The sequence below is a fragment of the Gigantopelta aegis genome, chromosome 8 (assembly GCF_016097555.1).
Source record: "Gigantopelta aegis isolate Gae_Host chromosome 8, Gae_host_genome, whole genome shotgun sequence".
NCBI lineage: Eukaryota > Metazoa > Mollusca > Gastropoda > Neomphalida > Peltospiridae > Gigantopelta > Gigantopelta aegis.
In genome coordinates, this window is record NC_054706.1 from 6,916,817 (window position 1) to 6,943,887 (window position 27,071).

Consider the following 27,071-nt stretch of genomic DNA (forward strand, 5'->3'; position numbering starts at 1 on the left):
GTTATGAATTCAAACTTCTGTTTTCACAGCCACCTGGAGGTTTGAACTTGACAGCGATTTCACAGACCAAACGCAGTCGCAGTGCCAGCCCCTTGGTGAGTTGGAGCTCTCCTCAGGAGGAAGAAGAAAAGTATTGCTCTGACAGTGAATTGTTCAGCAGGCTTGGAGCAGCGAGTAGAAACCCACGGAACAACAAATTACCTCGCGAGAGAGCATCAAGAGAAAGTGTTCACTTGAAAATGTCACAGAGGAATGAGAGACTGTCGGGAGCGAGGAGTCACGAATCAGTGGATGACGGCTCCGACTGGTTTTCATCAACGTCTGGTTCGATGATTTCGTCTCCCGTGGGGCGGCTGTCACCCGGCAAAGACGGCAGAATGACTCCCCTTGATGCGGGCAGAGAACAAGTGTTGAATGAGACCATCAGTCAGCAGGTGTGGGAACACATGCCGCAGTCGGAGGGGGATGAGGGACAGGGGGAGGTGTCACCACCAAGGCCGATGTTGAACAATGCTCACAACAGCAATGCGGATAGTCACGTCATGTCGGGTAGTGGCACAGATTCGTCAGAAACAGTAGCACGTGAACAGCACAGAGATAGTCAGTTTGTAGATAGTAAAGCATATGGAGAACACGCAGATGGTCGGTATTTAGATAGTAAAGGAAGTGAAAATACAACAGACTCTAGCTCAGATATCAAAATCAGACGACCAAAGGACTATTTCCGACAGTGGGAAGACACGATTGATCGTCTGTCTCACGGACCTGTCAGTTCAGACAGTTCAAGGTCAAGTTCGCGATCTAGATCGAGATCTCATGAGTCAAATCGTATTCTGGGAGACGGTCCCTATAAAAGTTCAACCTATTTAGAACGAGATTCATTACGTTCCTTGTCCAATAGTCCCAGCAGAAGTCTTAGTAGTCATCGTGCGTCGTATACATTTGATTCCAGTGAACAGTTTTCATACAGAAAATCATCTCCGTCTCCTCAGAGACTAGATGCGGATCTGTCTAGAAGTAAAGAAGTATCAAACCTGGGAAGAAGAACAGAAGAGTCTGCAGCCTCAGGTCATTCCAGACAAGGGGAGGCATCAGTTGGACACCAGTCTTCCCGTGACCTAGATGAGAGGCAAGAAAGATCTGGAGAGAAACCCGACAGTGAAACCTTGGATGCTGGAAGACGAGAAACAGACTCTAGACAACAGCTGCTTGAAATCCAGCATCTTCTGACTGGAGCTGATCTCAAAGATTTAACTTTGTCCTTGAAGCCAGGACAGAAGGTTGATGTTGTGATTTTGTTTGAAGCTCTGAGGAAGGCCAGGGAGGCAGTGGACAACAATATGCCTAAGGATGACTTCAGGAGCAGACGGCTTCTACAACAAGATTTAGCTGAAACTGAGTTGAAAATGGTTCAGTCAGATGCTGCTGAAAGCGGTCTTAGGTCTGCTCAGTTGCTAGACAAGGAAACTGTGGACCAGAGTTCTCCAAATGAAAGACTTGAAGAATCTCAGCTGTCTAGAATCCATTCGCCAGGTCGGGATATCCGTGATGTCGAGAGAGACCGATCACCAAGTGCTGTCATTGGCTTGTCACGCAGACACCCATCCATGTCGCCAAGACGAATGCCAATGTCCCGAGAGCCAATCAGAGATGACTTTTCTTCTGGGCATGATGGGAGGTCGCTGGAAGGTGGGGGGTCGTTTGAAGGTGGATATGGAAGAGTTCCTCGTCGAGAGGCTTGGGAGCGCCGACGACAGAGGAATTCTGACAACATCTCACTTGATGCCAGTCGCATGGATTCTCTGTCTCAGGCCAAGTTTGTTGAAGTCCTTTGTCAGGAGATAGAGGAGCTGAAGCACAAGGTGGAAGTGATGGATCAGCCGCGTGAGATGGTTTCCCATCCAAGCAGTAGCAACAGCAGCTCTAGAACAGCCAGACATGGGCAACGGACAGACTATGGAGACATAGACAGAATAGAGAATCCGTTTCGTCTTCAGACAGACATTCATGATGAGAATGGAAGGATGTTGTTCGAAACGAGTAGAAGTAGATCAGCTAGTCCCCGGTACAGTCAGAACAGAACACCAGGAGTCAAGCCCAGCAGTCTTGAATCGAGTTCTTATCGGTACCAGGAACGTCTCGGTCGATCGCTCAACATGGATAGCCACGAAGCTCTGAGAAGTAGTCCAGACCAGCCTAGAAGTAGATCTCTGAGTCCTCATCTGGAGAGACAGTCTGTAAGACTAGACCATGTGGAGGCTAATGGAGGTGGAGAGAGATCTGAAGATTTCAGGAATAGAACCACGCCTCCTGGAAGACCTGAATTGAGGTACACATCGGGAGTGTCACCGTGGAGATACGGTGCAGACGTGGGTGTGTCGAGACGGGTGACATCTCTCGGGTCGAGCAGCTCCACTCCAGATCTGTCCCAGCAGCATCTTCCAATCAGTCTCGGTTACAGCAGCCCTGTCCGCAGCGTCAGTCAGGAGATCTGGGGCAACAAACTGACCGGCGTGGAAGGCTTGACGCCGCATGGCCACGACCGGTGGAAGCAGCTCATCTCGAACAGGAACCTCACAGACGAGGATGTCATTGAGCTGAAGCAGGCACTGGCCAGCTCCATTGTTGAGAACGACATCTTGCAGGCGAAGCTCAACAACGCTAAGGCTGAAGTCTCCGAAAAGCTGTACCAGACGAACGGAATTCTGGACGACTGCCGAAAACATCTGGCGAAATCTCAAGCGGAGAACATGGAACTGAGGTCGAGCTTGGAACGAGAGCGACAGCAGAGGCAGGACCTGGAGGTTCGGGTGAAGGAACTGGAGGACGGTTTGTACCAGTCAAAGTCTGATGCATCACAGCTGGAGGCTGAGCTGGACCGGACGCGAGACGAGTTGAACCGGACGATCCGCGACGAACCGACGCTCGAGGAAATGAGGAAAGAAAACCGGCTGCTGCAGGGAGATCTTGGCCGTGTGGAGAGTGTCAGCAGTTCTCTGAAACAGGTGAGATCTGGTGTTGTCAGCAGTAAAAGAAAATATGTTGTGATTGATCCCAGCTGACTGATACATGTCAGTCATTATTTCATAGAGTTCAATTTTTAAAATCATCAGTTGAATTAATTTTAATTTTGTATTAAAATACTTTACATTGAGATCGACTTTAAGTTTTCATGTTAGCTCCATTTGTCAAAACTGTAAATCGTGGATTTCAATTCAGTTACTTCGTATATTCATTTTAGTGTTTGGGTTTTTTAATTAATTTTTTTTAAAAGGTTTTATTTTTATTAAATAACAATTACCTTTTAAAAAATTACTTTAAGAAATCAATTAATTAAACCTCTTTTAAACATGCATTGAAATGAATATCAAATGATGCAACTAACAGTGACACCAAATATATTTGTAGTAGGCAAACCATTTAATTCTGTGGAATTCTTGTGTTTAGAAAAAACATTACTCTTTGATAAATAAATAATTAGTTTTTATTGATGGCCGTACATCAGAATTATTTATAACAACATCACATTCACTCTGTATCTGCAGGAAGTGGAAGACTTGCATCTCACTCAGGAGAAAGCTCAGGCGACTATTCGAGATCTGAGAACGTGTCTGGAGGAGGTCAGACAAGAAAGGTCACAGCTCTTTGAGGAGGTTCGTTGTACACTCAAAATGTGTTATGTGGGCTTACGACAGAAAGGAAAGGAATGTTTATTTAACAACACCTCAGCACATTTTAAACTAAGGCTATTTGGTATTGTACATTTACTAATTTCTATTTTTGTGAGATAGTTGAAGTGCTGTCGCCACATACATGTAGGCTACCTCTTCCAAATAAATCAGCATATTATGAAACAATTTTTAGTGAACAAAATGACAAATATTTTTACAAATTGTAACCAAATGCTCATTTGCGTAGTTTTTATAAATGCACCAAAAGCCCACTCTGTTCTAGATGTTGCGTGTATCATTGGTCAGATTTTACTGAAACAATGTTTACAAGTCATCTGTGATGAACACACGCTAAATAATATGTCTCTAAAACCCATGTCGAAGTTATTTATTTGTCTAAATTTCACATAAAAGTTTTATTTTTGGAGTATTTACAAAACACTTTTACTTTTCTTCTTAAGTCAAACGAAATTGAAATTTGGATGGAACGGACTGTAGCAAAGAATTACCAAAAGGTCTACTGGCTTGTTTTCAATTTTGTTCAGTATATTTACTTATTGATGTTTGACATAAACATTTAGAAACAGTATTGTTCTTCGTGCACCAATATACTATAAACCTACGGGGCTCCCCAACCCTGGCATGACCTATTTTCTGGGGATAATAAAGAATTTGAAAACCCCCCACAAAAAACAAAACAAAAACCTCCACTTCTTAAAAGAAATTCAGTTATACATGAAGATAATTCTACGGTGCTAGTCTGTCTTGCATAAAATTATTTAAACTTGCCTGGCAATATCCTGTACATATTATATTAGTACAAAAAAGTATTGCCTGGCTAATAATACATAAACTTAGTCAGTAGGAAAGTGTTATATTTATATTTATGACCCCAGCAGGCATTCGTAACCGGAGATTTAAAATCCATGTCTCACTGAGAAATTATTATGTACTGGTGTAACATACTATATTATTAGGTGATTTAAAATGTTGCTTCAATATCATTATTACAGAGAATAGAAAGAAGTTTGGGTCTTTTAAACTATCTGTGAACATGAATAAAACACGGAGTTATAGCAATAGTCTGAGCAGTATGATTAAGGACCACACACAGATATTGAGAGAGGAAACCCACTGTTGCCATTTCATGGGCTACTCTTTTCGATTAGCAGCAAGGGATCTTTTATATGCACCATCCCACAGACAGGATAGTACATACCATGGCCTTTGTTATACCAGTTGTGGAGCACAGGCTGGAACAAGAGTTAGCCCAATGTGCCCATCGATGGGAATCAGTCCTAGATCAATCGCGCATCAGGCGAGTGCTGTACCACGGAGCTCCGTCCCGCCCCATCAGGCGAGTGCTGTACCACGGAGCTCCGTCCCGCCCCATCAGGCGAGTGCTGTACCACTGAGCTCCGTCCCGCCCCATCAGGCGAGTGCTGTACCACTGAGCTCTGTCCCGCCCCATCAGGCGAGTGCTGTACCACTGAGCTTCGTCCCACCCCATCAGGCGAGTGCTGTACCACGGAGCTCTGTCCCGCCCCATCAGGCGAGTGCTGTACCATTGAGCTCCGTCCCGCCCCATCAGGCGAGTGCTGTACCACTGAGCTTCGTCCCACCCCATCAGGCGAGTGCTGTACCACGGAGCTCTGTCCCGCCCCATCAGGCGAGTGCTGTACCACTGAGCTTCGTCCCACCCCATCAGGCGAGTGCTGTACCACGGAGCTCTGTCCCGCCCCATCAGGCGAGTGCTGTACCATTGAGCTCCGTCCCGCCCCATCAGGCGAGTGCTGTACCACTGAGCTTCGTCCCACCCCATCAGGCGAGTGCTGTACCACGGAGCTCTGTCCCGCCCCATCAGGCGAGTGCTGTACCATTGAGCTCCGTCCCGCCCCATCAGGCGAGTGCTGTACCACTGAGCTCCGTCCCGCCCCATCAGGCGAGTGCTGTACCACGGAGCTCTGTCCCGCCCCATCAGGCGAGTGCTGTACCACGGAGCTCTGTCCCGCCCCATCAGGCGAGTGCTGTACCACGGAGCTCCGTCCCGCCCCATCAGGTGAGTGCTGTACCACTGAGCTCCGTCCCACCCCATCAGGCGAGTGCTGTACCACGGAGCTCTGTCCCGCCCCATCAGGCGAGTGCTGTACCACGGAGCTCTGTCCCGCCCCATCAGGCGAGTGCTGTACCACTGAGCTCCGTCCCTCCCCATCAGGCGAGTGCTGTACCACGGAGCTCTGTCCCGCCCCATCAGGCGAGTGCTGTACCACGGAGCTCTGTCCCGCCCCATCAGGCGAGTGCTGTACCACGGAGCTCCGTCCCGCCCCATCAGGTGAGTGCTGTACCACTGAGCTCCGTCCCACCCCATCAGGCGAGTGCTGTACCACGGAGCTCTGTCCCGCCCCATCAGGCGAGTGCTGTACCACGGAGCTCTGTCCCGCCCCATCAGGCGAGTGCTGTACCATTGAGCTCCGTCCCGCCCCATCAGGCGAGTGCTGTACCACTGAGCTCCGTCCCTCCCCATCAGGCGAGTGCTGTACCACTGAGCTTCGTCCCACCCCATCAGGCGAGTGCTGTACCACTGAGCTCTGTCCCTCCCCATCAGGCGAGTGCTGTACCACTGAGCTCCGTCCCACCCCATCAGGCGAGTGCTGTACCATTGAGCTCTGTCCCGCCCCATCAGGCGAGTGCTGTACCACTGAGCTCCGTCCCGCCCCATATATGTATGAATGCATATTGAAAATAAAAGACTTTTGGAGAGAAAAAAATAATGGAGGTAATAAACAAAATAATAAACTCAGTATCAGTTACATAATATCAAATTTATGTCCCTAGTTAAATAATTTTCATTTGTCACTCACTAAAGCTCATAACAAGTGAAAATTATTTCACTCAGGACATAAATTTGATGATAACTGCTAACTCGTTTATTATCCTCTATATTCTAATTTTAGAATTTTAGAATTTTGTCTATAATAAAATCTTCATTCAGGTTGTAGATCACCTACAGTGCACCACCACTACCATTCATCTTTGGTTATTGCCTGGGAAAGGTCAGCTTAGGCAGAACATTTTATTTCTCTGATTTGTTTCTATATGTATTGTTTTTATTCCTAGGTGATGTCTCTCCAACTTGCCTCGAATGATCAGAAGGCAAAAGTTCAAAGTATTATTCATCGATACAACGACAAGGATGTGAAGGAGGCAGTGAATGGGCAACTTCAAGATCAGTCTTTCAGCCCTGGTAACCAGAGAGACACCTCTAGTAACTACAGAGACATCCCTCGTAGCCGCAGGGACACCCCCGGTACCCGCAGGGACACCAGAAGACCCGAGGTGGCCGTGTCTCCAATCAGAATTAACTCGCAGTCGACCCCCAAAGGTCACCAGCGGACCAGCACGCTGAATGACGAAGTGATGACCGATGGATGCTCCAAGCTGGACGGGTCCCTGAACCTGTCGGGGATTATTCCGGCCGGTCCGGTCACAGCTGGCTATGTTGACTTGGATGCGTCCTGCTCTCCAGGTGTGCCATCGTCGTACCGTGAGATCTACCCACACCGGAAGTCACGGTATCACAGCCGTGACGTGCGAGAGTCTCCGGTCCTCTTCCTCGACTACCCTGACTTGCAGCAGTACCCGACCAAGCTGAGCGGTTCCAAGTTTGACTCCGAGGACCAGCCATCGCGGAGAGATGTCGCACACAGCTTCAGAGATCTGTCCCACTCGAACTTCATCCGCCGCAAGCTGCGCTACAGCCCGGTTCACGACCGAGACGGGGCTGGGGAAGACCAGGAGTTGCCGTGGTTCCTCTCTGCTGATGACTTCCTGGCCGATGCCAGCATCGTGGACACGGTGGTGGAGTCACCGGTGTCGGGGAGACGCCCGCCAGTTCGATTGTCGCAGAGTCTGCACGAGTCGAGCACGAGAAGTCCTCACAGACACATGGATGGCGACCGGCTCAACAGGTCATACTTATAGGATATTAAACAAGCTTCCATTTCGTGTCATGTTTTATCTCCCGAGTGAACAATTTTCAGTTGTCACGGGCTTTGGCAAATGACAATTAAAAATTTTCACAAGGGACATAAACATGATACAAAATAGTAGAATTTTTAATATCCTATTTATTACCCATAATCGATCTTAATTTATATCACTCAACTCAATTGGTTGATGTTCCGGTAATTTGTCTCTCTCCCACCTCTCTAATTCCCCCCCCCCCCCTCTCTCTCTCTCTCTCTCTCTCTCTCTCTCTCTCTCAAACATGTTTTAGGAGAGGCCCCATGCATGAACTCCATTTCAAACATGATTTAGGAGAGCCCCATGCATGAACTCCATTTCAAACATGATTTAGGAGAGCCCCATGCATGAACTCCATTTCAAACATGTTTTAGGAGAGGCCCCATGCATGAACTCCATTTCAAACATGTTTTAGGAGAGGCCCCATGCATGAACTCCATTTCAAACATGATTTAGGAGAGCCCCATGCATGAACTCCATTTCAAACATGATTTAGGAGAGGCCCCATGCATGAACTCCATTTCAAGCATGTTTTAGGAGAGGCCCCATGCATGCACTCCATTTCAAGCATGTTTTAGGAGAGGTCCCATGCATGCACTCCATTTCAAGCATGTTTTAGGAGAGGCTCCATGCATGCACTCCATTTCAAACATGGTTTAGGAGATATAAGCCTATAATTCCAGTCTGAAAATACTCTTTTCTTATAATTTGTTTTTTGTTTTTAGTTTAACAAGCATATTAATAATTAATTATTGGCTATTATGACACATGTTTTCCATTAGTAGCACGTATCTTATATATATACACTTTCCCACAGACAGGACAGCACATACATTGGATATGAAACAGTTGGTAGCTGATGATTAGATAAATCAATGTGTTCTAGTGGTGGAGTAAAAAAACCCACCCATAACTCTAACATTAGGACGAGTGCATTTTGTTCAAACAAAGGGTATAATATTTTTAACCCTTTGGATTGAATTTAGAGCATGTGTCCCTCAAAAATAAGTCTCATACATGCTGTAAATAAGATTTAATTTTGTGGGTGGTTGGTATATACAAATACATTTTGTCCTGCCTCTCAATGCCAAACCCATGTGATATATAGACAGAACCACACACCAGTTGTTCTACCATGCAATTTATTGCACAAGTTAATAGTGCGCAAGAATGTGATACCAAGAGACCGCGTAGCAGTTGAGTGATATAAATCTTACGCACTATAAATGAGTACAATAAAGTTTGTTGAATTTTATGTAATTGACGGAATGCTGAGCATCCTGGCTAAGGACATGACGTCATTCCTGGCTAAGGACATGACGTCATTCCTGGCTAAGGACATGACATCATTCCTGGCTAAGGACATGACGTCATTCCTGGCTAAGGACATGACATCATTCGAGTGAACACAGTAAGTTACTATGCATGCGAGATTTTTTATCACACATACACTCATGTCACCTTAGTCTGTGCAGCACAAAAGTCTGCGCATGTTAATTATGTTACATTACGTCTTGAAACAAATGTTGGGGTATGTTTGTAAACAAACAAACAACATTAATTTAATTCATAAAATCGTTGTTAAAACAATACATCTTGATTGTGAATATATGTATAAAACTGGTAGATAACAATTTGATTGAAGAAAACCCTCTGAATTAATATAAAACTATACTTTTGCCAGCCTCGATCAATGTGTTTTTGTATCATCTGTCAACACATGTCTGTCAACGCTGTAATGATCAACCTTGTATTTCAACGTACACATGTTTACATAGAAGCTTCAATACATACTTTATTGTAATTTATGAATCCATAAATGAAATTAATGTTTTATTTTATCTGTTAACGTAAACATCCAAGCATACTTTGAAATTCCCTCCAAGTGACACAATGTAATATGGCTGCACACAGACTTTGATTCTGCACTTACAGCATGGCCTATTTTAGCTATAATCTGTTTCAAAATTATCATTGATTGTCCTATATGTCTAACAAACCCTATTTGTGCTCATTTACAGTTAATAACAGACAACTTTTGTTGAATAATGATCTAGATTTTTGACATTGGCTTTTTTTTATATTGTCATTTTGTGTTGTCCAAACTAAGGAGCATGGAACACCATTTATATTTATCTCATTTGCATAATCTAAATGTTTCTAAAACAGACTATAACAGGAAGTTTGTTGTTTAGAACTTACAAAAAGTCGGATTCATTATTTGTTTGCTATTTCTGTAAACATCAGTGACAGAAGTGGTTGTTTTAATGTTTGCTGCGCAGACTTAAGGTATGTGCCATCATTCAGGCCAGTAAATACAGGGGTCCCACTAAAAATGTGCTCATTACTTGAGTTTAAAAAACATTAAAATTAAAATAACTTTCAGTAGTAACACGTTTATTGTTCCATTGTACTGTGGCGGTGAAACAAATATTTTCAAAGAAAGATTTTAACTTAAAAATATAACACAAATGCCTAGGTGTGCAGACTTATGTGCCACCAGTATATGTTCAATAAAAAAAAAATTATTACACGGTCAGCATTGTCTTTATAATTATAGTAAGATTAAATGTGTGTGTGATAAATTCTGGAACATGAGTCACTAAGTATTGTTTGAACCAACAGGTCATACAGTTCAGTGTACGATCTCGCCCAGGCGAGGAGTGACAGTCTCGGACATCAGACCGGCCGACGTGGGATTCTCAAGAATGGCAAATCTCCACTCTCAGGAGGAGGAAGCCGTCTCCGTGAGCGGAGCTGCAGTCCTGTCCTTCAGCACTGTGAGCGGCCGCACTCGCCGCCCACACGACTCTCGCCAAGGTCAAGGTCACCGGGGTCATGGTCGTGTGGGTCAAGGTCGTCACCGAGGCCGAGTTTGCTGGGAAGGTCGTACAGCACGACGTGTCTGGAAAGGAGTGTCCAGCAACACTTGGAGAATGAGGCTGGTTCTCCATTCTGTGATCCTCAGCTGTCATCCATGAAGCGGAAGGCATGGTATGAACTTCAGATGTGAGTACAATTCACAGGGGGTGTAACCCAGTGGTAAAGTGCTCACTTGATGTGCGGTCGTTAAATTTCCTTTCTTTTCTTTCTTTGGCCTAGGATCGATCCCTGTCGATGGGCCCATTCGGCTATTTCTCGTTCCAGTCAGTGCATCAAAGAAAGAAAGAAATGTTTTATTTAACGATGCACTCAACACATTTTATTTACAGTTATTTGGCGTCAGACATATGGTTAAGGACCACACAGATCTTTTATATGCACCATCCCACAGATGGTGCATCAGGACTGGTATCTCAAAGCCCATGGTATGTGCTATACTATTTGTGGGATGGTGCATATAAAAGAACCCATGCTACTAATGGAAAATTGTAGCAGATTTCCTCTCTAAGACTGTACGTCAAAAATTACCAAATGTTTGACATCCAATAGCCGGTGATTAATAAATCAATGTGCTCTAGTGGTGTCGTTAAATAAATCATGTACTTCACATGTATACAGTAGGTTTCTGGGAGTTGAAAATTTGCACAATCCAGATGATCCATTTTGTCTCTGTCTAACCTGTTGATACAAAATACCACTGTTTAGTAATCCTGGATGTAAACTATCACTTTTTGGTAATCATGGATACAAAATATCACTGTTTAGTAATCCTGTAAACTATCACTTTTTGGTAATCATGGATACAAAATATCACTGTTTAGTAATCCTGAATGTAAACTATCACTTTTTGGTAATCATGGATACAAAATATCACTGTTTAGTAATCCTGAATGTAAACTATCACTTTTTGGTAATCATGGATACAAAATACCACTGTTTAGTAATCCTGGATATAAACTATCACTTTTTGGTAATCATGGATACAAAATACCACTGTTTAGTAATCCTGGATATAAACTATCACTTTTTGGTAATCTTGGATACAAAATATCACTGTTTAGTAATCCTGGATGTAAACTATCACTTTTTGGTAATCATGGATACAAAATATCACTGTTTAGTAATCCTGAATGTAAACTATCACTTTTTGGTAATCATGGATACAAAATATCACTGTTTAGTAATCCTGAATGTAAACTATCACTTTTTGGTAATCACTTTTTGGATACAAAATATCACACTGTTTAGTAATCCTGTTTAGTAATGTAAACTATCACTTTTTGGTAATCATGGATACAAAATATCACTGTTTAGTAATCCTGAATGTAAACTATCACTTTTTGGTAATCATGGATACAAAATACCACTGTTTAGTAATCCTGGATATAAACTATCACTTTTTGGTAATCTTGGATACAAAATACCACTGTTTAGTAATCCTGGATATAAACTATCACTTTTTGGTAAACTATCACTTTTTGGTAACTTTTTGGTAATCATGGATACTGTTTAGTAAATATAAATATCACTGTTTAGTAATCCTGTTTAGTAATCCTGGATATAAACTATCACTTTTTGGTAATCATGGATACAAAATATCACTGTTTAGTAATCCTGGATGTAAACTATCACTTTTTGGTAATCTTCGATACAAAATATCACTGTTTAGTAATCCTGGATGTAAACTATCACTTTTTGGTAATCATGGATACAAAATACCACTGTTTAGTAATCCTGGATATAAACTATCACTTTTTGGTAATCATGGATACAAAATATCACTGTTTAGTAATCCTGGATGTAAACTATCACTTTTTGGTAATCTTCGATACAAAATACCACTGTTTAGTAATCCTGGATATAAACTATCACTTTTTGGTAATCATGGATACAAAATATCACTGTTTCGATACAAAATATCACTAATCCTGGATGTAAACTATCACTTTTTGGTAATCATGGATACAAAATACCACTGTTTGGTAATCCTAGATATAAACTATCACTTTTTGGTAATCTTCGATGTGAAATACCACTGTTTAGTAATCCTGGATATAAACTATCACTTTTTGGTAATCATGGATACAAAATACCACTGTTTAGTAATCCTGGATATAAACTATCACTTTTTGGTAATCTTCGATACAAAATATCACTGTTTAGTAATCCTGGATGTAAACTATCACTTTTTGGTAATCTTCGATACAAAATACCACTGTTTAGTAATCCTGGATATAAACTATCACTTTTTGGTAATCATGGATACAAAATATCACTGTTTAGTAATCCTGAATGTAAACTATCACTTTTTGGTAACCTTCGATACGAAATACCACTGTTTAGTAATCCTGGATATAAACTATCACTTTTTGGTAATCATGGATACAAAATACCACTGTTTGGTAATCCTAGATATAAACTATCACTTTTTGGTAATCTTCGATGTGAAATACCACTGTTTAGTAATCCTGGTAAACTATCACTTTTTGGTAATCATGGATACAAAATACCACTGTTTGGTAATCCTAGATATAAACTATCACTTTTTGGTAATCTTCGATGTGAAATACCACTGTTTAGTAATCCTGGATATAAACTATCACTTTTTGGTAATCATGGATACAAAATACCACTGTTTAGTAATCCTGGATATAAACTATCACTTTTTGGTAATCTTCGATACAAAATATCACTGTTTAGTAATCCTGGATGTAAACTATCACTTTTTGGTAATCATGGATACAAAATACCACTGTTTAGTAATCCTGGATGTAAACTATCACTTTTTGGTAATTGGATAATCTGTTTAGTAATCCTGATGTAAACTATCACAAAATACCACTGTTTAGTAATCCTGGATATAAACTATCACTTTTTGGTAATCTTCGATACAAAATACCACTGTTTAGTAATCCTGGATATAAACTATCACTTTTTGGTAATCTTGGATACAAAATACCACTGTTTAGTAATCCTGGATATAAACTATCACTTTTTGGTAATCTTCGATACAAAATATCACTGTTTAGTAATCCTGAATGTAAACTATCACTTTTTGGAAGTATTAGTAATCAGCTATCTGGGCTGTCTGTCCAGGACTGGGTTAGTTGTTAGTCTTTAGTCGTTAGTAATCCTTTAATGTTGAATTTACTGGGTTGATATTTATTTTAATATGGAAATAACCCTTTTTTGGTTTATGCTGTTTGATTGTGGTGGGTTTTGTTTAACAACAGAAATGATGTGAACAGAAAAAGAATATTTGCCACAGAAATAGCAGACCTACATATAATGCTGTCGTAAGTAAATACCAGTACACCTTTGTGTGAAACTACTAGATTCTAACTGTCGAGAAATGTAGATAGGCTGGGATACTAATTAGTAGCTCAATGTACTTACATAGTAATTAATTAAATACACTATAGAGTATACCTACATACATTTTGTACTTGTTACAGGAAGCTAATTGTGCTTACATAGTAGATATAGATAGAATGGTGTACTTACAAACTACATAGAAAGACAAATATGTACTACGGTAATATAAATAGGTCAGTATAATTGACAGAAAGAAAGATAGGTCAGTGTATTTAATGAAGAAATGCAGACAGACCAGTATACTTACTTAATAAAGATATATATAGGTCAGTGTATTTAATAAAGAAATGCAGACAGACCAGTATACTTAATAAACATACAGATAGGTCAGTGTATTTAATAAAGAAATGCAGACAGACCAGTATACGTACTTAATAAACATACAGATAGGTCAGTGTATTTAATAAAGAAATGCAGACAGACCAGTATACTTACTTAATAAACATACAGATAGGTCAGTGTATTTAATAAAGAAATGCAGACAGACCAGTATACTTACTTAATAAACATACAGATACAGATAGGTCACTGGAGTTACATGTATTCCCTATATATACAGGTTACTGTATGTAATACTGAAATATAGACAGACCAGTATACTTACTTAATAAACATACAGATAGGTCACTAGAGTTAATGTAAAAACATAAGACAGGTCAGGAGTTAACAATTTGATTGAAAAAACCCCTCTGAATTGATTTGAGTTAAAATATAGATGCCCAGTACATGTAGGTCATTCCGACCAGAGAGAACTATAGGTTTTGTCTCCATCCTTCTGTCTGCCTGTCTGTCTGTCGATCTGTCTGTCTGTTGATCTGTCTGTCCCACATATACAAATGTAAGGTTATTGTTATACTTTTTTCACAATGCCTCAAGACATCTAGCTACAGTTTTGTATACAGTTTTATCAGGACTTTCATGGCGATTTACCCATCTTTGACTAGAGTTCTAGCCCATGAACACAGAAGATGCAAAAATTTATTTTTGGATTTTTTTAAAAATTGTTTTACAAGATATCGAGCTGAAATGTTTTGTATAGCATTATCATGTACCAGTGCAGATAAAGTTTGATTTTGATGGCAATTTACCGGTTATCTCACAGAGTTATGGCCCTTGAACTTAGGAGGAGATACACAAGATTGTTGGGCCGGGTAAGGTGATATGTTTGTTATCCTCTATATTCTAATCTTAGAAAGAACAAAACGTGTAGCATGGACCTTTTGGCTGTAATAGGTCGCTGTGTGTCTATAATAAAATCTTCATTCAGGTATTAGACCACCTACAGTGCATCACCACTACCATTCATCTTTGGTTATTGCCTGGGAAAGGTCAGCTTAGGCAGAACATTTTATTTCTCTGATTTGTTTCTCTATGTATTTTCAGAATGCCTGTTTAATATATAGACAATAACTTACGAGTTACAAGAAATTATGGATTATTGGTCCTAAGTGAAATTAATGTTGTCAGTCATGAGCTTTAGCAAGCATTAATTTAACTCAGCACAGATAATCCGTAATTCCGAGTATTGAGTGGGTTATTGTATTTATTACCCATAGTGTAAATAGTTTAGAAACTTAAACTTTAAACTTCTTACATGACACAAACTATATAATATACAAGACGTGAAAGTCTGAGGAAACTGATGACGTCATGAAAGAAAAGCAATGACGTCAAAAGCTATCTTTAGGTACACAAATCAAATGTAAGCAAGAGAGGTCATATTCGTAACAACAGTTGAGGAAACCGATGACGTCACCAAACTAACGTCATGACGTCAGCGGGGAAAGATAGAAAATATATTCACCTGCACCTCACTGCCCATATGGGTAATAAAACAATATGTAAAGATGGTGTACTTAATAGAAATATAGTATACTTACTGAATATAAATAAAGATAGATCGGTGTACTTAATAGAAATATAGTATACTTACTGAATATAAATAAAGATAGATCAGTGTACTTAATAGAAATATAGATTGATAAAATATTCATAGAATCACTATATTTCATTCTTCATTAAGGTCTTCTATTTAATACTATAGAAATACTGTCTAAATTCTGGGTTACTTGAAATTGTTATTAGTTTTAAAAACAAACATTACTGGGTCATTTAGACCACCTGTCCATTTTGCCCCAGGATTTGGGCAGTTAATTGTAAACAGAGTATCTGTGAATAAAAAAAAGAAAAAAAGAAATATACATGTAGATTGGTTAGTGTACTAACTTAATAGAAATATAGATAGGCCATTATACTAACTTGATATAAATATGGATAGGTCAGTGTACTAACTTGATATAAATATGGATAGGTCAGTGTACTAACTTGATATAAATATGGACAGGTCAGTGTACTAACTTGATATAAATATGGATAGGTCAGTGTACTAACTTGATATAAATATAGATAGGCCAGTGTACCAACCAGAAATACAGACAGGTTGGTAGAAATTGATATATGTTTGTACAGTCACATACTCAAGTCATTTAAGGATTGTCTCTCATTTCTTTTACATTCATTGGGGTATGGAACTAAAAATCATCCGTAAACTGTGTGAATCGGCAAAGGCGTTCACTCATAGGTTTGCGGATGATTTGTTTTGTTCACATCCAGATGAATGTAAACATATTTCAAATGTAAAAATGTTAAATACTGCCAGATAGTGTACATCAGGTGTATACATTCTGCCGTTGTTGAGGAGGTTTACAGTAATTTTTATCCAGCAGCACAAAAAAGGCCGTCACTGATGCTCCCAACGTATGGCAATTTATATCTCAATGACGGCAGTTGTCATCAGTACTGTCGTTATCGGGTAATTTTATTGCCGGGTTTGGATGAAAGATTGACTCATTGATACCATATTGCAATGGTTAATTAAAAACAATTGTGTTCACCGTTTTTTGTTTGCAGGCAGACACCAGCAGTGCTAAATGATGAACAACGGCGCTATGCAGACCACCTGATAGAGAAATACACCGGCATGCCATTACCAGACACAAGTCTTCCCGTGTAAGTGTTACAGGTAGCCATACACAGACCACCTGATAGAGAAATACACCGGCATGCCATTACCAGACACAAGTCTTCCCGTGTAAGTGTTACAGGTAGCCATACACAGACCACCTGATAGAGAAATACACTGGCATGCCATTACCAGACACAAGTCTTCCCGTGTAAGTGTTACAGGTAGTCATACACAGACCACCTGATAGAGAAATACACCGGCATGCCATTACCAGACACAAGTCTTCCCGTGTAAGTGTTACAGGTAGCCATACACAGACCACCTGATAGAGAAATACACCGGCATGCCATTACCAGACACAAGTCTTCCCGTGTAAGTGTTACAGGTAGCCATACACAGACCACCTGATAGAGAAATACACCGGCATGCCATTACCAGACACAAGTCTTCCCGTGTAAGTGTTACAGGTAGCCATACACAGACCACCTGATAGAGAAATACACCGGCATGCCATTACCAGACACAAGTCTTCCCGTGTAAGTGTTACAGGTAGCCATACACAGACCACCTGATAGAGAAATACACCGGCATGCCATTACCAGACACAAGTCTTCCCGTGTAAGTGTTACAGGTAGCCATACACAGACCACCTGATAGAGAAATACACCGGCATGCCATTACCAGACACAAGTCTTCCCGTGTAAGTGAGGAAGTGACTGTCAGCCATTACTGTTATAGCCTAGGTAGCCATACACCAAGTAGTATCTTAGTCGGTCAACGTTCGAGGTGTACACAACGTTTCATCCCACATATGAGGCTACCAGTCCTGCCATTGGTGTTAAATGTGACAGTGTTTCATCCCACATATGAGGCTACCAGTCCTGCCATTGGTGTTAAATGTGACAGTGTTTCATCCCACATATGAGGCTACCAGTCCTGCCATTGGTGTTATATGTGACAGTGTTTCATCCCACATATGAGGCTACCAGTCCTGCCATTGGTGTTAAATGTGACAGTGTTTCATCCCACATATGAGGCTACCAGTCCTGCCATTGGTGTTATATGTGACAGTGTTTCATCCCACATATGAGGCTACCAGTCCTGCCATTGGTGTTATATGTGACAGTGTTTCATCCCACATATGAGGCTACCAGTCCTGCCATTGGTGTTATATGTGACAGTGTTTCATCCCACATATGAGGCTACCAGTCCTGCCATTGGTGTAAATGTGACAGTGTTTCATCCCACATATGAGGCTACCAGTCCTGCCATTGGTGTTATATGTGACAGTGTTTCATCCCACATATGAGGCTACCAGTCCTGCCATTGGTGTTACAATGTGACAGTGTTTCATCCCACATATGAGGCTACCAGTCCTGCCATTGGTGTTAAATGTGACAGTGTTTCATCCCACATATGAGGCTACCAGTCCTGCCATTGGTGTTATATGTGACAGTGTTTCATCCCACATATGAGGCTACCAGTCCTGCCATTGGTGTTATATGTGACAGTGTTTCATCCCACATATGAGGCTACCAGTCCTGCCATTGGTGTTATATGTGACAGTGTTTCATCCCACATATGAGGCTACCAGTCCTGCCATTGGTGTTATATGTGACAGTGTTTCATCCCACATATGAGGCTACCAGTCTGCCATTGGTGTTAAATGTGACAGTGTTTCATCCCACATATGAGGCTACCAGTCCTGCCATTGGTGTTAAATGTGACAGTGTTTCATCCCACATATGAGGCTACCAGTCTGCCATTGGTGTTATATGTGACAGTGTTTGTTGTAATAAAATGTTGTTTCATCAGTCCAGTAAATTCATTTTAATTTAATTTGAACTGGTGTCAATGTACCAACTACCATTGTGCTTTAAGCATGTGTGGGATTCCTACTAAAAATTGCACGGCAATGTTTGTGTGGAATTAGGGTAGTCATAGATGCTACCCATTATGTCTGAAATGAGCAGCTTAACCTTCAGTTTTTTTCTAATTCACTTTAAGGGTGAGGTTTGGTAATATTTATATCTGTGGTGTATATGTCGATTGAAACACTGCAGGTAGTAGTGTTAAACAACATGTGCTAGTATTGTTGTCTGTGGGATTTGATTTGGCGGTATACACTCTATACTATGAAGGACCGATTCCACTGATTGGTGACTTTCTGGGAATGTTAGGTAAGTACAGAGATGGGTGACTTTCTGAGACTGGTAGGTTAGTACACAGATGGGTGACTTTCTGAGAATGTTAGGTTAGTACACAGATGGGCGACTTTCTGGGACTGTTAGGTAAGTACACAGATGGGTGACTTTCTGAGAATGTTAGGTTAGTACACAGATGGGTGACTTTCTGAGAATGTTAGGTTAGTACACAGATGGGCGACTTTCTGGGACTGTTAGGTAAGTACATAGATAGGTGACTTTCTGGAAATGTTAGGTTAGTACATGGGTGTGTGATTTTCTGGGGATGTTGGGCTAGTACATGGGTGTGTGACTTTCTGGGAATGTTAGGCTAATACATGGGTGTGTGACTCTCTGGGAATATTGGGCTAGTACATGGGTGTGTGACTTTCTGGGAATGCTAGGATAATACATGGGTGTGTGACTTTCTGGGAATGTTAGACTATGATAGGGTGTGACACTTTCTGGGAATGTTAGGCTAATACATGGGTGTGTGACTTTCTGGGAATGTTAGGTTAGTACATGGGTGTGTGACTTTCTGGGAATGTTAGGCTAATACATGGGTGTGTGACTTTCTGGGAATGCTAGGATAATACATGGATGTGTGACTTTCTGGGAATGTTAGGCTATGATAGGGTGTGACACTTTCTGGGAATGTTGGGCTACTACATTGGTGGGTGATTTTCTGAGAATTCATACTGGTATAATTGCATAATTGTTTATCAGATAACAATATTACATAACAATATTGTTTTTTAGATCATTGTAAACACATTTTACCATTATTATCAAGTTGCATTTGTATCTGACTAATACCAACATGTTTTGTTAATTGCAGGTTTCAGCTGTGAAAGGTGGTGAAGTGGGACTGTCAACCCAGTCATAGTATTAACAAGTAAATCATCAAGTAAATAAGACCATTTTCAGACAAAATAAGATGATAGCTATCAACGGAAAATGTTTCTGTGATTTTAACTTCCAACATGGATGTTGTTCTCAAATTAACATTAATAAAACTGGATTTACCATTGAGTTCTTCTACATGATTCAGTTCCTTTTCATGTAATTTGATTTATTTTATATGTAAATATATTAATCACACAAACATATTTCAAGTACTACTGCTGTGAACCTAGAGAATGTAGAAGAAAACATTTTGTAGTGTCATTGTATAGCTTTTAAAAAAACATTCCTGGTGTGTTTACACATGTTTTTTACATTAAATTATTTATATATATGATTAATCATTTGACCAATAGTTTGGCTCAACCTGTTTCAGTGTTACTGATAAGACAATTAGAGCTGTTTGTGTTTGTTAACAATATTGTTTTGTTAACTTTATATTTTTATATATCAGTTTGTTAACAGTATTGTTTTGTTATATATCAGTTTTTAATTGCCATAGGTATTTGTTAACAAATTGGTTTTATATATCATTTTGTCAGCAGTTTTGTACAAGTTTGTTAACAATATTGTTTTATATCAGTTCTATACCGTCCAGATCCATTTGTTAACAATTATATATATTTTTTCATATATCCGTATATACTACCCAGAAAGTATGAGGTGATATATTATTATTAATTGTTTACTATTTAATATATTGTATATATACATGTATACCCACACAGTTGTTATTTATTACTTCAGTCCGTCCTTAAAGTAGGTATTTTATATTTTATTAGTGTTATTTTGTTTTAAAAACATTTTAGCTTGATAATTAAAGAGTTCATTTCTAAAATGCGATATAGCCATTTACGTCATTTTGAGAAAAACTATTTTGTTGCAACATGACAAAGTGTATATGACAAGAAGCACAGTTTTAGCACCCTGTTTAAAGAGCATAGATTGCGTGTTGATGGAACATCAGCATACCTTCGCTGCCACGTGTATCTCCAAAATCTGCAAATTGCTGTACTGGGTATATCATGTTTTGAAAATTAACTCTTCAATTATACAGGGTTTGTACGGAGTCTGGAAAACCTAATCCATTTTCCGGACCTGGAAAAAGTATGGAAAAATACCTTTTTTGCAAGTTGGTTTGGAAAAAGTATGGAAATTCGTGTTTAGGACTCATGTAGAAAATTTTGGTTGCGTCAAACCAGTGGAATCTGATAACGTTTTTCGATCTCGGCACTAACATACATTTGGGAAATCGAGACTAACAGTTGCCGACATTTACCGAAGGTTTGAATTACGCACTTGTGCAGTGCATATGACAAAAAGATTGTCCATTTTGACACATTTTCCAAAAATATGGAGAGATGTATTTACTGATTATTGAGTAATGTGAGTCTTGAAAAAAAAAAATATTTGTCTTGGAAAAAGTCTGTTTGTTTCCAAAGTGTATGAACCCTGATTATAAAGATGGTGTGATTTGTTGGAATTGTTTCACTTACAGACTGTGTCTATTATACAGACATGCCTTCTCTCAAAGTTACAGAAAATGTCTCGAATACATTCCCACTTTTTTCTTATTTTACCAGCTTTTATCAGGGGTAATATGATATAATGTAAAATATAATTTGGTTGAGTTTTTTCATTCTATAAATGTGTATGTAATGTTTTATTGATTGATAATTTCAGTGCTTGACATGTTTTGACATTGCACACCCTAGACACTAATTATATGCAGCAGACACTAATTATATGCAGTCATCAACTTGAGTGCCTTGTTTGTACAAGAAACCAATGCAAACCATCACCTGACCATTTAGTGTGTTCTTGACATTACTCATACAGTAAACCTGTATTTACAATGTCATTCAGAATTATAGGGTGTCAAAACAGTCAGTGGCCTTAGCATAGCCATCTATAGTCCGTCCAACAGAAAAAGCCTTTTTTCATACTATAGAATTTACTACAAATTATTTATTTCTGAGCTGATTGTTTTCTAAATTGTACATAAAAATAGTATTGTTTTTGTTATTTCTAAAACACTTTTACTTTTTTTCTTATGTCAAACCAAACTGAAATTATCTAAAAAAACACAACACATTTTTGTAGAAGAATGAGGACTGTAGATCATTGTTTAAATGTGAAAGGTTCTGGGTTCGTACCTCAGCACGGCCTCCAACCAAGCTAGAGTTACTTCATTTGTATTCATTGTCTGTGATACATATTGTTCATGGGCCAAATTATCAAAATATCGCAACTTTATGTTTACATGTGCTTGATATCTATGCAAAAAATGATGTAATGACAGAACATGGATGACAGTAAAGAAGAACGAGAGTTATATAACTATGTATATTTCAGACTCACTGTAATAATAAGGATTGTGTTTACATTTAGTAGCCTAGTTTTGCACATACATGTGCTTGATATCTATGCAGAAAATGATGTAATGACAGAACATGGATGACAGTAAAGAAGAACGAGAGTTATATAACTATATATATTTCAGACTCACTGTAATAATAAGGATTGTGTTTACATTTAGTAGCCTAGTTTTGCACATACATGTGCTTGCAAATTTACAACTGAAAAAAATGGGTATAAATATAATTATTGCAATCAGTGCAAATAATACAGATTGAAATATACATAAATTACTTGCTTTTGGCCTTACAATGACCCATCTTCTATATTAACGTAATTTTGTGCATGATCGAAATACATACCAAATACTTGTAAATGTTGTACTGTTAATTGTAAAAACGTAAAGTAATGGGGCCGTATTTACAAAACCTGTTTATGTCTTACATACATGTAACTACATACATTTACAATGCTTAAACACCTGCGTTTAAGAAAAACAGACTTTGTAAATGCTAACGTATTGACGTCATTATCTTCTTGAAATACATACCAAATACTTGTAAATCTGTTCATAGTAAACATAAAGTTATGATTTTTTTTGTGTATTTGGTTACATGCCTCTGACTATTTTAAATTTGAAAAACTATTTATGGGTTATCCAAAATATATTACAGGTATCCCGTTTACTTTTACATAACCTATTAACAGTCGTCCTAAATATACAATGTACTTGAGGATGCTTTGTTGTCTAGCAGAGCCTAAGAGACCTTTGTGAATTAGGCCCCAGGACATAAATTAACTTCTCTAAACCGGATCCCTCTTAATACTGGACATTTGTATTGGTTTTAAGGGTGTCCAGTTTAGAGGAGTTTCACTGTATATATAAATTATATAATTGGTATTTATTGTTATTATTATTATTATTATTATAGTATATTGATGTAGATGAAAGTACTATGTACAGCTGATACAGTTAGTGTAACTAGTGATACATTAGGCTTTATAGAGTTGTTTCCTGAAAGTCAGAACTTGTCAATGAAATGTTTTAACATTGTTATTGCCCCTGGGTTCTATTTTTAAAAGCAGGATAGTTTATTTGCATGAAAATCATGTGACTAATAGCAGGTGTGTTACAGGGTTTATGTGTGTCCAAACAAACTCTTTTTGACAATTACTTTTCTTTTTGCAGTTCTTTTTTTTTGAAAAGAAAGAGAGAAAAATTAAATACAATATTAGCCATAAATTGTGCTTAGTTTAGTTAATAATGAAAACAAACCTCTTTCAAACTGCTGGTGATGCATATGGCTAATGGTAGACACCCAAAATCTGTACACAAATGTGTTGAGGTATTTGGAAGACATCAAACTAAGAAAGAATTCCACATTGATGGTGGCAATTACACGAATGAAATACATGTATACTAGTCACAAGTTAAGGGCCAGTATCAAATTTTATCTTACTTTAAAAAAAGAAGAAGAAGTTTTTAAAATCCAGGTAATAAAAAGTAGGTCACAGAGTTGGTTAAAGCATTGCAGATTGCATTTTACTCACAGCTTGTTTGGTTGCCGGTAGAGAGCATGTGGAAAATGCACTTTAAAAATCCCAAATTGTTTGGCAAGCAGGACACGTACCTGCCTGAACAAAACAACCCACGGTGCATGTAAAATCCCTTTCAAGTTCACACTTTTCTTTTCATGTCTAATTAGGGTTGGGAAGATATAAATTTCTTTGCAACCTCGTTTTGGATAACCATGCCACAAAGACATAAACTGAGCATTCTGGACTGTGGGTAAGCCTTGGCATGGCTGAATGATGGTGTGTCCATGAGACAAGTAGCGAGTAACCTGCAAGAGAGCCGTTCCATCATCCAACAGATCGGTTCTGTATGACTGGCTGAGTAAATGAGTTACCCCGCTCCAGACCAGTGTCCATGTGGCCCTTAACTTGTTGTAACTAGTATAGTAGCAAACTATGTATAAACACGTACAACGGTGTGATGCAAGAAATAAAAAAATGGCTTGACTAACCTCACACTACCTATAATCCATTAGCATGCAGGTCAAGAGAGGTCGTGCTCAAATTGGCTACTTCCAGTGTAGAAACGTGTACTGTACATTTGTTGAAATTCAGGTTCTGTGACCTTTGCACAGTGTCTTATTATGTCTTGTTAGACCTGTTTAGAATGGTCAAGAGTTCTCTAAACAAGAGGTGTCCTTTGTTTATAGGTTAAATTGCATAAATAAGTGTGTAGTGTATACATTGTAATACATTATCAATTAGATACAACAGGTTTCACTGTTACATGTTGAATAATATTGCCCACTGCGGTTTTCTGATTGATATATATCGTCTGTTTATTCAGGTCAACAAACATTATCACTTGAATTTTTTAATAATGTATACATCTTTATACAATTAATAATATATTTGCATTTGGTTTTGGTTTTATTTATGCACCATCTGGTTTTATTTATATATTTTAAACATCTGTGATAACATATTGATAAAATAGAAATGTATTAGTAATACATATTGATAATGTATCCATGTATTACAATTTTAATAATATACATGTATAATGTAATAATATTGATATCATACATTTTTACATATTTATATTATATGCATATATTACGTATTGATAATATATACATGCATTACATATCAATAATATACACATACATACCTATTAATAATGTATAGGTCATGGTAGAAACTGAGGAATGGTGTGCCACAGGAAGAAAGCAAACATTGATGGTATATTATTATGCTTAAATATTAAAATACTAGTGTACCCAGAATTCAGCTGTAGTATATCATGATATACTGTGAAGCTTTTAAATAATTTAATTTCCTTATTAAAGAAACATTTGATAAACATTAATGCAATATTTCTTCAGTGTACCAGTAGAAATTGGAATTCCATTCTTTACTGGTAGAATTCTTCATTCTAGTTTCTACCACGACATCTATTAATATTTACATGTATGATACATTGTATATAAACACATGTATTATGTATTATAATATATTCATCATATTTATAAGTAAAGATTTTAAAAACTAATGTCACATATATTTTTGTTTTTGTTTATATGTGAAAGAAGTGAACATCAGTGTTTTGTTTGAGGAGAGAATATTTTAGTTAAAATACTTGCAGATTCAGAAATAATTTTCTGCTTACACATATTTTGAGTTATAAAGACTCCTTTTCCTTAGTATCTCCTACCTAAAACTATTGTGTGAGACCAGAGTTACAGGAACAGTGAAACCAGGCAGCAGTTTTCTAATCGTATTAGTGTTGAAGCAGTGGCGTAGCGTGGGCGGGGCCACCGGGGTGCAAAATTCTGGACTAGTGGAAGAGACTCGGGTAGTGCTAACAGTCCACTGGTTAGGGGGCGCAATACTTGCCTTGCCCCGGGTGCTGGCAACCCACGGTACGCCACTGTGTTGAAGCAGGAGCGTCGGAAGCAATTAAAAGTTGGTACAGCCATGAAAGCAATGTAAGTGATGAGATCTATGCTATGCGATCTCCATAGGAAGAGAAAAAGGTTGTACCGCTTCCGACGTCCCTGTGAAGGAATATGGATGAAATTAGCAAGTTTCCATAATTTCTCAAATCATTGCCTTTAATTTGATGTTCCCCATTGGTGGTCCTGTTGGGCTATTTATTGTTCCAGCCAGTGCACCATAACTGGTATATCAAAGGTTGTGGTATGTGCTATCCTGTCTGTGGGATGGTGCATATAAAAAGATTCCTAGCGATTAATGGAACAATTATAGCAGGTTTTCTCTCTAAGATTATATGTCAAATTACCAAATGTTTGACATCGAATAGCCAATTATTAATATATCAATGTGTTCTAGTGGTGTCGTTAAAGAAAACAATCACTTTAATTTTAATACTTCACAAAATTTCACTTATCAGTAATTAAGAGAGTTCAAAATCCACCTTTTTCTTTGACAATGATTTCAATATTGACTCTGACCCTCTTGAAAATACTTTCTTGTATCTTTTGATGAGGCCTGTTGAAAGCCCACCCCTCCCAGATCCTGTAATTTATGTCCTGCATCTTCCAAGACGTGACATACTCTACCACATCCAGGGAATGATCTCCATCATCCTGTGATGGTGCTTGGTGTACCCCATCCCCTCTTGAAAATGATATCATTTAATGATTCATATGCCCCTACCATGTGGAAATGATATTCTGCATCCTTTGGAGAGGCCTCCCATCACATCACCCACCTTTCTAAAGATTATCCCCCACACCCACCTATCTTTTTGAAAATTATCTCCATACACACTTCCGGAAATTGTCCCAACTCAGCTTTTAGGTAATTACCCCCACCCACCCTTCAAAACACTAGCCCCACCCACGCTTTTGAACTTACCCCCACCCACACTTTTGGAAATTTTCTAAACCACAAATATCACCAAATGCCAGTTTAGTCATTTACATAGGATTTCAAAACAGAAACATCACAGTGTTTACAAACCCAATGCCAGTTTGGTCATTTACACAATGCTTACAAATCATGAAAATTGCCCAATACCAGTTAAGTCATTTACACAGTGTTTACAAATCATGAACATTACCGAATGCCAGTTAGGTCATTTACACAGTGTTTACAAATCATGAAAATTGTCCAATGCCAGTTAGGTCATTTACACAGTTTACAAATCATGAACATTGCCCAATGCCAGTT

The 27,071-nt window shown here is 38.9% G+C and overlaps 1 protein-coding gene across 1 annotated transcript in view; it reads left to right on the plus strand.

Moving 5' to 3' along the window:
- LOC121378692 overlaps positions 1–25,428 on the plus strand; it is a 74,802-nt gene extending 49,374 nt beyond the window's left edge. The window contains exons 11-16 of the mRNA XM_041506976.1: positions 30–3,005; positions 3,546–3,653; positions 6,789–7,639; positions 10,320–10,703; positions 16,863–16,961; positions 19,939–25,428. Of these exons, the coding sequence (XP_041362910.1) occupies positions 30–3,005; positions 3,546–3,653; positions 6,789–7,639; positions 10,320–10,703; positions 16,863–16,961; positions 19,939–19,951 (4,431 nt within the window). The 3' untranslated portion in view covers positions 19,952–25,428. The remainder of the gene's footprint in view (positions 1–29; positions 3,006–3,545; positions 3,654–6,788; positions 7,640–10,319; positions 10,704–16,862; positions 16,962–19,938) is intronic.
- The last annotated feature ends 1,643 nt before the right edge of the window (positions 25,429–27,071 follow it).